The sequence below is a fragment of the Dasypus novemcinctus genome, chromosome 23 (assembly GCF_030445035.2).
Source record: "Dasypus novemcinctus isolate mDasNov1 chromosome 23, mDasNov1.1.hap2, whole genome shotgun sequence".
Taxonomy (NCBI): Eukaryota; Metazoa; Chordata; class Mammalia; order Cingulata; family Dasypodidae; genus Dasypus; species Dasypus novemcinctus.
Window position 1 is genome coordinate 62,484,875 of NC_080695.1, and position 12,239 is coordinate 62,497,113.

General features: G+C 51.3%; 1 protein-coding gene across 1 annotated transcript; it reads right to left on the reverse strand.

Moving 5' to 3' along the window:
- Positions 1–4,835: 4,835 nt before the first annotated feature.
- RMI2 (RecQ mediated genome instability 2) lies at positions 4,836–10,192 on the reverse strand. The gene is made up of 2 exons (XM_004460717.2): positions 9,884–10,192; positions 4,836–5,957 (listed from the first exon to the last, which is right to left on the reverse strand). The coding sequence occupies exons 1-2, from the start codon at positions 10,170–10,172 to the stop codon at positions 5,809–5,811; spliced, it is 438 nt and encodes a 145-aa protein (XP_004460774.1). The 5' UTR covers positions 10,173–10,192; the 3' UTR covers positions 4,836–5,808.
- Between the last annotated feature and the right edge of the window lie 2,047 nt (positions 10,193–12,239).

The following is a 12,239-nucleotide window of genomic DNA, read 5'->3' on the forward strand; positions in this document are numbered from 1 at the left end:
TTTCCCTATTTGACCAGGCAGGAAGGAGATGGTAGTTCGGCACTTCTGGGTGCCTAAGCCTCACTATTTATTCTTTCTTCCCTGTATCACATCTCTGGCCCCTTGGATTCTTTTTTTTTTTTTTAGGTATTGGGGCCAGGGATTGAACATGGGAAGCCAGCGCTCAACCACTGAGCCACATTGGCTCCCCTAAGTTGGCTTTTTCATTTATTTTGCTTGTATTTTTTTGTTTATTTTTAGGAGGCACTGGGGACGGAAACTGTGACCTCCCGTGCGGGAAGCAGGTGCTCAACTGCTTGAGCCACACCTGCTCCAACCCCCCATCCTGAACAGAATTAGGCTGCAAGCTTTTCATCTCGGTTCTCCGTCCGGGGGTAGCCATGCACTCCCCCCGAGAGGACGGGAACTCTGTAACCTGAGCGTTCCTCTCGGCTGCTGCCTGGGGAGCAGGTAACTTGTTTCTCAGACTCCAGGGGTTCCAGATGGTAAGGAAGGAGCTCAGGAGGGATTCCGCACAGAGTCCCCGTCCATCCAGAACTGAGAGGATTTAGATGATGAGATCTACGGCTTTTGAGCTATGCACCAGATTTTGGACTTTGAAGTTGATGCTGTAAGGGGATGAGGCCTTTGAGGACCTTAGGTGGGGTGAATGCATTTTGCATTTGAAGGGACTTACTTCTTTGGGAGACCAAAGGGCAGACTTGGTTGGCAATGGCCCCCCAAGGATGTCCAAGATGTCCAAGTGCTAATCCCCAGGACCTATGAATATGTGAATCTTCATGGCAAAAGGGGCTTTGCAGCTGTGGTTAAAGTTGAGGAGATGGGAAGCGGACTTGGCCCAGTGGTTAGGGCGTCCGTCTACCACATGGGAGATCCGTGGTTCAAACCCCGGGCCCCCTTGACCCTTGTGGAGCTGGCCCATGCGCAGTGCTGATGCGCGCAAGGAGTGCCCTGCCACGCAAGGGTGTCCCCCGCATAGGGGAGCCCCACGCGCAAGGAGTGCGCCCCGTAAGGAGAGCCGCCCAGCGTGAAAGAAAGTGCAGCCTGCCCAGGAATGGCGCTGCACACACGGAGAGCTGACACAACTAAAAGAAAGATTCCCGTGCTGCTGACAACAACAGAAGCGGACAAGGAAGAAGACGCAGTAAATAGACACAGAGAACAGAAAACCAGGGCGGGGTAAGGGGAGAGAAATAAATAAATCTTAAAAAAAAAAAGTTAAGGAGAGTAGAACAGATTATCCAGGTAAATCCGATGTAGTCACATAAACCCTTACAACCAGAGAAGTTTCTCTGTAGGTGGAAGAGATGAGGCCGACACAGCCTGGAAACTGGCAGGTGCTCAGTAAGTGCTTGGTGACGAAAAACCAGTGGAATGAGCATTGTTTGAGCACCTGCTGAGCCTGCCTGGGTTCCAGTTACCAGCCGTGAGGACAAGCCACTTAACCTCTGACCCAAACCTTTTCTAGATGACAGGAATAAGGCGCAGAGAGGTGAAGTAACTCACCACAGCCACCCGGGGGTCAACAGGGCTGGTTTTCAAAAGCAGGCCCAGCACACCCCGTCTGGTTGCTAAATCCAGCGCCATCCTTCCACCCAAGATGGCTTGGCCCTCACGGGGAGAAGGCCAGGCATGGGCAGCTGCGAAGGCTTTCAGGGCCCGCCTGATTCCTTCGCTTTTCTCTGGCTTTTCATTCTGGCCGCTGGCTGTCTCCACTTTGGAAGGCGCAGGGCAGCCAGGCTGCGGCGACTGGCCAGCAGGGGGCGCAAGCACCTAAGGCTTCCCCCGCCAGGGTCGAAGCATTTCGCAGTGAAGAGCCACTGCAGAGCGAACGCCAGGGCCTCCAGAGTCCCTAACAACGGGGACCCCGACCACAGCAAATGGCTTCAGCTCCACGGCTGGGGAAGGGGCAATGCACTTGCAGAGGCATTGGCACAGTTCAATGAAATAATGCAGGGAAGAGTTTCTAGCAGTCCCTGGCACACAAATTGATTGAATTCTGCCCACCCCACCCCCATTTTTTTTTTTGACTCTGCTGTCTCACTCCTCCTCTGCTCTTTTGTCTTTACCCAGACTGCACTTCAGAGCACTCCCAAACATTCCAGCCAAGTGTCCTTGGGCCAATTATAAAATACCTAAATACCGGGTGGGGTGGGGTGGTGGGGGCGGAGGCGGGACTCGATCAACCAGCCTCTAAGAGGGCTCCTTTGAAAACTGTGGCCGGCCCGGTGTAAACTCTAGAGCAGCGTGCCTCTGCCGGGGTACTGCCGTCTCACCCCAACGCCAGCCATCCGCCCACCATTTAGACTGCCTGCAAGTTATGCAAGGCCGGTGGGGACAAGATAAGCTGCCGCACCTCTGGAGGCCCCTCCAATGGGGACGCAGACACTCTCAGATGACCTCAGAACAATCTCTGTGCACATCTGCAGTGATCTGCAGGGAGGAGGGGTGTCTCTCCCTGCTCCCCAGAACCTGCAGGTACCTGGTATTACCGCACAGATCCCTGACACCTTAAGCCATCCTGGGAAGGAGGGATGGGCCCCACTTTACAGGCTAACCTCCAAGCCCAAGGTCAGGCAGGAGAGGGCAGGCCCGGAGCTGGAGCCCAGGTGTGACTACGCCACTGTCTCCCTCACCCTAGGCCCGCAGGGGTCCTTACGCTCAGGCACCGGGGTATCTGCGAAATGCAGGTCACTTTGGCTGACCGTGCACTTTCCCCCTTACCCTTGCAAATGAGCAGCTGCTCAGCGCGATGGAACCGCTGGCTCCGGCCTTAGCCACGCCAGAGCTAACCCCTGTGTGCCTGGCAGGTTTCAGGAAGGACAGTCTGAGAAGGACTCTTGCCCCTTCTGGTATTTTTCCTCTTCCACCTAATGGTTCATACTCAAACAGGCCAGAAGCAAAGCTCTGCTTCGGTCCTTCCCTCCCCCTCCGGCTTCACCTGACGCGTGAAGAAGTTTGCGGTAAAGCTTAGTTTTACAAGAATATGCCACAAAAAGAATCAGGGAACTCAGCCATCCAAAACCAGCTAAATGAGGATTCTATTTGTTTATTGTTTTCCTAAGTAAAGCAGTTCCAAGAAAAGTGAAGTCACAGCCGAAGTTGCTTATTTTCAGTTCTTAGAAAAGAGCCAGTTTCAAAAGGGAAGCTCCCTTGCCCTAGCACACAGGCCTGCCACTGTCTGGCGTGTGGTGCTTCCTGATAAGCCTGCTTTGATTTGGTACCCGAAAACTAAAACCCCCAAGATGCATTTTCATTTGATGTCAAGGAGGAAGCACTAGCGGCAAGAGCGAGAGTCATTAATATTCAGAGAAACCAGAACAGTTCAGCTAACAGGCCGAGGCGGCCCCTTCCAGCTCAGAGCCACCAGCAGTTTGGGGGGGACTGCTGGACAAAATGCACAGCCCCCTCCTTTTCTCAGGCCCACACTCCTGAGACGTTGCAACAACGCCAGCCCCACCAGGCATCATTTACCAGAAGGCAGGTGAGGACAGTCTGGGCAGGTACAGCTCAGGGGGTTCTCGGCAGCCGGGGTCAGTGCGCTGGCAGAAAAGGTTTCCGACCCGGGGCGCCCTCAGTCGGCAGGCTTCTAGTTGAAGTCTTAGAGTCCTCCACAGGCCCAGCTCAAGGGCTGACTGCCGAGTACCACCCAATAATTTTGTAATAAAGGCTTTTTAAAAAGATTTATTTATTTCTGTCCCCTCCCCGCCCCCCGCCCTGGTTGTCTGTTCTCTGTGTCTATTTGCTGCGTCTTCTTTCTTTGTCTGCTTCTGTTGTTGTCAGCAGCATGGGAATCTGTGTTTCTTTTTGCTGCATCATCTTGTTGTGTCAGCTCTCCGTGTGTGCGGCACCATTCCTGGGCAGGCTGCACTTTCTTTCGCGCTGGGTGGCTCTCCTTATGGGGCGCACTCCTTGCACGTGGGGCTCCCCTACGCGGGGGACACCCCTGTGTAGCACGGCACTCCTTGTGCGCATCAGCACTGCGCATGGCCAGCTCCACACGGGTCAAGGAGGCCCGGGGTTTGAACCGTGGACCTCCCATGTGGTAGACGGACGCCCTAACCACTGGGCCAAGTCCGCTTCCCTGTAATAAAGTTTTAACCTAAGAACGCTCTAACACAGAACCATGGACTGTATCAAAGTTAAAGTTCAAAGTAACAAAGGCAGCTGCTGCCCTGTGAAAGCCAAGAGGATCCAAAGGGGTCCTGGGTGGGATCCTGGGGCAGAAAAAGGAACTGAGGCAAGAAAGGAAATCTGAATAAAGCCTGGACTTCAGTTAACAAGCACGGAGCTGTATCAGTTCACTGTAAGAAATGGAACAGGAAATTCTAGTAGGGTATTTGGGAAGTCTCTGTGCCATCATTGCAATTCTTCTGTAAATCTAAAACTTGTGAAAAATAAAGTTTATTTTTTTAAAAAGGCAATGGATAGATGGAAGCAAGAACTGACCGCTCCCAGCAGCGAGGACGTGGTGCTTCCCATGTGCTGGGCACCACGTCGCACAAAGGGTGTCAGGCCCGTCTGCGTTTTTCCTTCACACCAGTGTTAAGGGCTGAGTATAATCTGCATTTTACAGATGAAGCAGCCGAAGCACAGAGAGGTTAGGTAATCTGCTCAGAATCACACAGCAAGTTTAGTGCCAGGCAAAGAGCTCAAATTCAGGTCTGTAGGACTGCAAAGCTTCCATTAAAGCTCAGCAGTGTTGCTTCAAAAACCTTGAATTTTGAACAAAAACTGCTCAAAAGAAGCTTCAAACTTTTAACATGCCCAGATCAATAATTTAGAACAATGTGTACTTTCCAATATGTCCTGCCTTTAAAAAGAAATTTCTATAGTTTAAAAACATAACGGCATATAAAACCATTTATTGGTAGTAGAACATCAGTAACCTGGACAAAGACATAGCAACGTTGGAACAAAATTCAACTCCCTTGACATCCACAAGCTCAAGAAAATTGAGGCCTGGGTAATAGGCAGAGAGCGGAAGCCGAACATTCAGCACAACCACAAGACAAGAGTCACTCTCCACAGAAAGACGTAAGACTCTAAACCAGGAGGTTGCTCCCTCACGGTGTCTCACCAAAAATTGGGAGGCAGAAGTTTGGTTAAGGCCTGAAAGTCCTTCCCAGTCTTGATTTTAATGCCACTCTAAGGCATCTGTCATCAAAAAAAGTCTGAACGTGTTTCAGCATCTCACGGTGAAGGCAGCATGGCAGGTGTCACCTTCCATATCCAGCGGGAAATGATCCTAGAGGCTGAGTGGGAATGGAAAGGGCTGTATCTTCCAGACCGCCGCTGTGCCTGCACTTGGAAAATGCCATTTGACTTGCAAACTGGACGTGGAAGTCACTGAAGGAGAAGAAACGGTGCCGCCGTGATGTCATTCCTTTTTCACGCACTCTATTTTCCTGCCCGTAACCACACTTTAATCACTGTGGGCAATGATTGAGAGTCAAATTTTGCACCATAAAGCAAGGTCACAGTAGTAATGGAAAAAAGTATGGAAAATGCAACATGACATTTGTGTGTTAGAGAGAAAGAGGGAATATTAACACACACAATCCCAAAAGAAAAAACAAAACATGGGCTTTTTATCAGCAAACATATTCAAAGCAAGGGGCAGCAGTGGAGGCCGCGGTAGGTGAAGTTTCCGAGCATTAAAAAAAAATCCTACATCCAGACACCTTGATGAACCAAAGCTCTGAGGAACTTCTACGAAATATCCACTGTACGATGTCTATGAACCCCACATGGTATTAGAACCTCGGCAGCTTCAGAATCTCGGTTGTCTTGGTGCTCCGGCATCACCTAAGGAACATTCCTGTGTAAGTCTTCCACCTCCAGCTCCCACATGCGCTCGTGGATGGGATTGTCGGACAGGTCTGTCATCTTCACAGCCTGAAGGCACGGCTCCGGGCTGCACGCCTGAATCACACCCATGACCATCACGTACTTCCCTAAAAGAACAAGAAGCCCATCTTAAGGTTCAAATTAACGGCGGGGGGGGGGGGAATGGAGACAAAAAAAATCAGATAGTACATATCAAAATGCCAAGGGAGTCAGTGATCGCGATGCATATGCACTGACGATAAATCAAGCATTTAATCCACAGGGTGACATCGTTTGGTTTCTGGCTTTTAAAATGTTAAAACCACAGCAAACTACCTTTGTGCACAAAATAATCCAGCCCTAGGAAGGGAAGAGACCCTCACATCAGAGTGTAGGTTACCATGACAGAAGATGCTCCAAGGCAGAGGTAGAGCCCCAGCTTCTCCCTAAATCCGTTCCTCGTTCAGTGCCACCAAGAATGCCACTGGTCTGGGGCACAGGAGGCTCCTCTTTCTGCAAAGACACTCCCTGAGAGCCCCAAGCAAATCCCCTTTTCCCTGAATGCTGCCAAAAAGCCAGACAAGAACCAGGCTCCCCCCACCAGCCCCATTCCAGCTGCCCGGGACCAATCCTTGCCACCGCCAGCTTCGTCCTGCCACTGGCTGGGCACACGCCAGCAAATCAACAAGAGGGCAGGCTGCCATCAGAGTGAGCTAATGACAGATTAATAGCAGCTCTCTTCCCATTCCCTCCGGGAAGTGGTTCTCCTTGAAAGCAAAACTTGGCCAGTCTTAACCACACAAAACTCAATTGTGTAAAAAACCCCAAACACAGCGGCAACGGTGGGCACCCTGCCAGTCCCCCTGCATGTCCCTGCCAGACTGCTTTAATCACAGCTCATATCCTTCCATCCATCAGGGCTGAGTCTTCCCGTGGACCCAGGGCTCTGACTGAAGTCAGGCCAGCTGACACCTGGGCCCTTTGGTTTGCGACCTCTGGCAGGAGGTACTTAGGTTTCTCTGAAGCCATCTCCAGATTCTACTTGAACAAGGAACCTCAGGGCCCTCGGTGACAAAACCCGGTTCTACAAATACACTTCCCACTCCCTGAGCATGGCCCCACAGTGCTCGTGGAGATGGAACCCTCAGAAAAAGAACGAAGGTCCAGTTAAAACTGCAGCGATCCCAACCAGGCCAGGCTAACACTAAGGATGCACCCCACCGGATGCATGAGCTAAAGGCAAGGGCTGCTGCCTCTCTCCTGAGATCAGGCCAATAGTTACTAATCCTGCTAATTCTACCCACCCCCAGCCGCCCCTGCCCCCAGCTCAGGCTCCTTGCCCACACACCCACTCCCTTTGCTCAAGCCCCATCCTCTCCTGCCCGGGTTACTTCAAAGTCTTCCTCCTGCTCCCAGGCTCCTCCCCTGCACAGCCCCTTCCCCACCCCGCAGCCGCATCGTTCTCAAGTGCAGCTCCTGCTCCCAGAACAGCACGGACCGCAGGGCATTCCAGGATGTCAGTCCCTCCCTGTCCCCTCACAGACCGTGAGCAACTGGAGGGCTGGGCCGGTCTCTGCCTCTGCCTCTTCAGCACCTGCTGTTTATGAAAACACAGTGCTGGGAGCTCCATGGAAGGAGAGCAGCTGAGGGAGAGCTCCGGCGCACTGGCTACAGCTAAAGGCCGCTGGAAGTGGAAGCAGGCAGGTGGTCCAGCCAGCACCGAGGCTCGGCTTGAAGGGAGCCCTCCCTACCTCCTCCGCTGCCCCCAAATTCTCGCTCACCTCCAGGTCTTTGCACATACTGTTCCACACACACGGACACAGGGTGACAGACTGCCCCAGTTTCAAAACTGAGATTCCCATATCCCAGAACCACCTCAGTCTCCAGCAACCCAGGGCTGATCAACCTACAGACAACTCCAGCACATCCTGTAGGGCCACCTCCTCCAGGAAGCCTTCTTCAACCCCAAAAGACAGGATCAGCTTCTTCTCCTTGGTGCCCATGGTCCCCTCTGTGTGCTTATCCCTATAAGATTCCTTCATGTCTTAGAGGCTTGTCTCCTGGCCTGGATCCCTGCCAGAAGGCAGCAACTCGGCTTTGTCAATCAAGACCTAGAAATGACATGGCCCTGGTCCAACTGGCATTCAGGCCAATAGGTAAGGCAGAGGCTTTCCAGGGCTCATTCCTTCAAACACCGAGGTACCAACAGGGCGCCAAGCCTCATGCCAGGGCTGGGACCCAGGCATGACGATGCCCGGGCCTGTCTTCAGGGAGGAGTACTGGGCGCCAAGACTCCAAGCAGGACAGGTTAAGTGCTAGACCCGACTTTTTTCCCTAGAGGGCCAAATAGTAAATATTTTAGGCTTTGTGATCCATAGGGTCTCTATCACTATTAAATTCTGTCATTAGTGGAAAACAGCCCTAAACAACATGCATATGAGTATGCCCCAACAAAACTCGAAGACACTGATATCTGAATTTCACTTACCTTTTTTTTTTTTTTTTTTAGGAGCGAGCAGAGATTGAACCCAGGACCTTGTACATGGGAAGAGGGTGCTCAACCCCGTGAGCTACATCCACTCCCCTCCATTACTTTTCATGTCATGAAATATTCTTTTGATCTTTTCCAACCATGTAAAGATGTAAAAACCATTTTTAGCTCCCAGGCTGTATGAGAGGGGACGGTGGTCTGTAGTTTGCCGGCCTCTGTGCTACACTAACACTAGACAGGTGGAGATGGAGGGAAAGCCGAAGGATGGCAGGGGATGGGGAGAGGCCAATTTTATCATAAATAACGATAGTCATAATTTTTTTGAACCCTCACTAGGAGCCAGGTGCTGTGCTAAGGCCATTTTCTGCCTATTGAATCCACAGAACAGGCAAGAATTATTAGATTATTAGCTGAGAAAAGTGTTCCAGGCAGCTCACCTGGACAGGGGAAGAGGACAGGGACAGGACAGGGAATTCCACCCAGGTCTGTTCTGACTTCAGAGCAGGCCAGGTCAAACCAACCAACCTCCACTGGGAATCCAAGCCTCTCGGGGGGCAAGGGCCCTCACAGGGGCGGGAGGGGGGAGGGAAGGTCCACATCCTCTGGACCCCCTTAGCTTAAACTTCACACTTGCCTCCCAGGTCCCGTACATGGGCACTTGCAGCGTCCTGCACTTCCTGATGGTTCCACTGCAATCAGTGGCTGTCTGGGAAATCAGTCCACAGTCTGTGCCGCCACCCCCACCCCAGGGCACAGGTCTCTGCAGCTGCTCAGTGCTTCCCACAGGCCTGGGGCGCAGCACTGTCAATGGACATCAGGTGAATGAATGAGACGGGTTCCAGTGCCCGTCACTCAGAACAAATGCCGGTTCCTCGGGGCACTTATGTGCCAGGCACTGGGCCAGGTGCTGGGGAGATAACGGTCCTCCTGGAGTTCCGTCCACCAGGGGTTTTCCAAGTGTGGCCGCAGGACGACAGCCATCAGCAAAACCTGAGAGTTAGAAATGCAAATCCATGGCCCCACCCAGACCTACAGACTCAGGAATCCTGAGGGTGGAGCCCAGTCCTCGGGGTTTTAACCTGCCCTCTAGTTAAACAGCGCGCAGGCTCCCGCGGGAGCACAGCTGGGGTAAAAGAGGCAAAGAGTAGTGAGCTACCGCCTAAGGCAGTTCCCAGAAGGAGCCGGGCAGGAAGGTCCCCCTTCCCAGGGGGCTAGGGGGGGCTTTCCTGGGGAAGAGATTTTCGAGGTGAGTCGCTAGGGATGAAGAAATAATTCCAAATACATTTCCATAGCTTGATGAAAAAGTCACCGGTGGGGAGGGGGCTTGTTACAATCCCGATGCCGGGGCTCTTCCCCTGGATCCTCCGAAATAATTTAAACGGGCCACAGGTGGGGTAAGGCTTGGCAGGGGGGCGGCGAGGAAGGAGGGGACTGAAGAGCAGGACCGGCGAGGCCGAGGCCCGGGCGTGGGGCAGCCTGGCCCGGCCCCCTGGTGAGCCCCGGGTTCGAATGCAGCCTCGGCAGCCTCCCCGCCGAGCGCCCCGGGCCCCACCCGGCCGTTACCTGGCTCGAGGCAGGGCCGCCCGCGCGGCACCCGCTCCAGGCCGCGCACCGAGAAGGGCCCGCTCGGGTCCCGCAGCCTCGCCTCGTCGCCGCCCGCCGCCAGCACCGTGCCCTGCATCCACACGGCCGCCAGCTCCAGCGGCCCGCGGCCCGCCCGCGCCAGCCGCCACGCGCCCGGGCCGCCCTCCACGTCGCGCCGCAGCTGCTCCGCCAGCACCTTGAGCGGCGGCGACCGCGGCAGCTTCACGGCCACCGAGCCGCCGGCGCAGAGCGACGAGGCCGCCGCCATTCCACAACCCTGACGGACGGCGGGGCGCGGCGCGCGGCCGCCAATCAGGGGCGCGCTGGCGGAGCCGGCCAATGGGCGGCGCCGGGAGGCGGGGCCGCAGGGCCGAGCCGCCTGCCTAGTCGCCAGGAGTGCGCATGCGTACATAAAGTAAATAAACGCCCCCCCACTGAAGAATGAATGGAGAAAATGAACAGAGAAAAAAACTAATGAAAGAAGGGAAGTAAAGAGTCTCCCTCTTTCAACGCTTCTCAAAATTTGGCGTGCATGCAAATCACCTGAGGAATGTGATTGCTGCATTATTGCACAGAACAGTACTCTGCACACAGAAGGTGATTAATAATAGTAGCGTGGTAAGACCATGCTTATTGGGAGCTAGCAGGAGTCCGCCCATCCAGTCAGGAGATAAGGCTGGCAAGGAGACAGAGACAGCTTGTAAAACTGCCCTTTTGCTTTCATTTATTATATTTTAGTAACACTAAATAATATAAAAGTTAAATCAATGTATTTTTGACAACAAGCGCACGTTCATTGTAAGGAACTTTAATGAAGAAAATGTTAGAATAAGAAACTGGAAGAAAAATTGTAAAAATCTATTTTAAAGACAGAAAAGGAGAAACTGTAACACTCCTCCCTCGCTGATGGGAATGTAACATGGTGCAGCAGCTGTGGAAACAGTTTGGTGGTTCCTCAAAAAGTTAAACATAGAATTACCATATGACCCAGAAACTCCATTCCTAGGTAATATCCAAAGAAAGTGAAAACAGGGGCTCAAATAGATACTTGTACATCAGTGTTCAAAGTAGCATTTGTGGAAACAACCCAAGTGCCCATCAACAGATTAATGGATCAACAAAACACGGTATATATTATACAAACAATGGAATATTATTTAGCCATAAAAAGGAATGACGTGCTGATAGATGCTACCAAAAGGACAGATATTGTATGATTCCCCTTATATGAAATACGCAGAATAAACAAATCCATAGAAACACAAAGTAGATTAGAGGTTATCAGGGGCCAAGAGGGGAGGGCAGAAATGGGAATTATTGCTTAACAGATAACCAGGTTTCTGTTTGGGCTGATGGAATAGTATTAGTAACGGATGTTGATGATGGCGGCCCAACAGTGACTATATAATTAGTGCGACTGAATTGTATACCTAAAATGATTGAAATGGGAAATTTTATGTTATATATATTACCACAATACATTTTTTAAAGTGAAGAAAATAATATGGCTAAGATGAAATATTGCAAATTATTTTATAATGCATGTACTATACTACAAAGACTTACTCTCTCAATTACGTATTCTAAAATAAGAATTTCAGAGTACTAAATTTAAAAATCACTCATAGATAACCACTGTTAACTTTTGGGTGTATTAGCATCCAGGTTTTCCATTTTACAATCTATATGTGCATATATTTTTAATATACAAATATTGTTTTGTCATCTGCCTCTTTTCACTGAATAATGAACAACTTTCCATATCAAGAAATATCCTGTGCTTCCTCCTGAATGGCTGCATAATATTCTAATTTGTCACATCACATATTTAACCAATCTTCCATACTTGGATGTTAAGACTGTTTCAATTTTTCACTTTATAAATATCTCTGGGTGAACTTAGATCTAAATCTTTGTGTATAGCCTTTCTAGATAAATTCCTAGAAATGGAATTGTCCCCTAAAAATTGGATGCCCCCAATCAGCAAAATCCACAAACCCTAAGGTGGGCATTTCTTAATGTTGGGGACTATTTCTGAAGAGATTTGTGCTCCCAAGGCCACCTGCAGTGATAGGCAGAGGGTATGCAGAGAAAGCTTGATTTTTATAGAGTAGCTAAGACATACTGAGCTTTGTAGGAAGCAGCCCAGGACCCCCATGCCCTGTAAAGAGCCTGGTCTACACAGATGAAGAAACTGAGACTTGCGGAAGCGAAGCAGCTTACCTGTGGTCTTTCTGGCACAGCCTGTTTGGTTCCTCGTCTCTACACCTCAAGCCTGAGCTACAGAGTGGTCAGAGCTGATGAGAGAGCAAGGATATCAGCCAAGAGAGGAGTC

Coding starts and splice junctions, on each gene's coding strand:
- RMI2 (XM_004460717.2), bottom strand. CDS start 10,172: ATGGCGGCGGCCTCGTCGCTCTGCGCCGGCGGCTCGGTGGCCGTGAAG. Junction 5,958..9,883: donor GCGGCCCTGCCTCGAGCCAG/GTAACGGCCGGG, acceptor TTGTTCTTTTAG/GGAAGTACGTGATGGTCATG.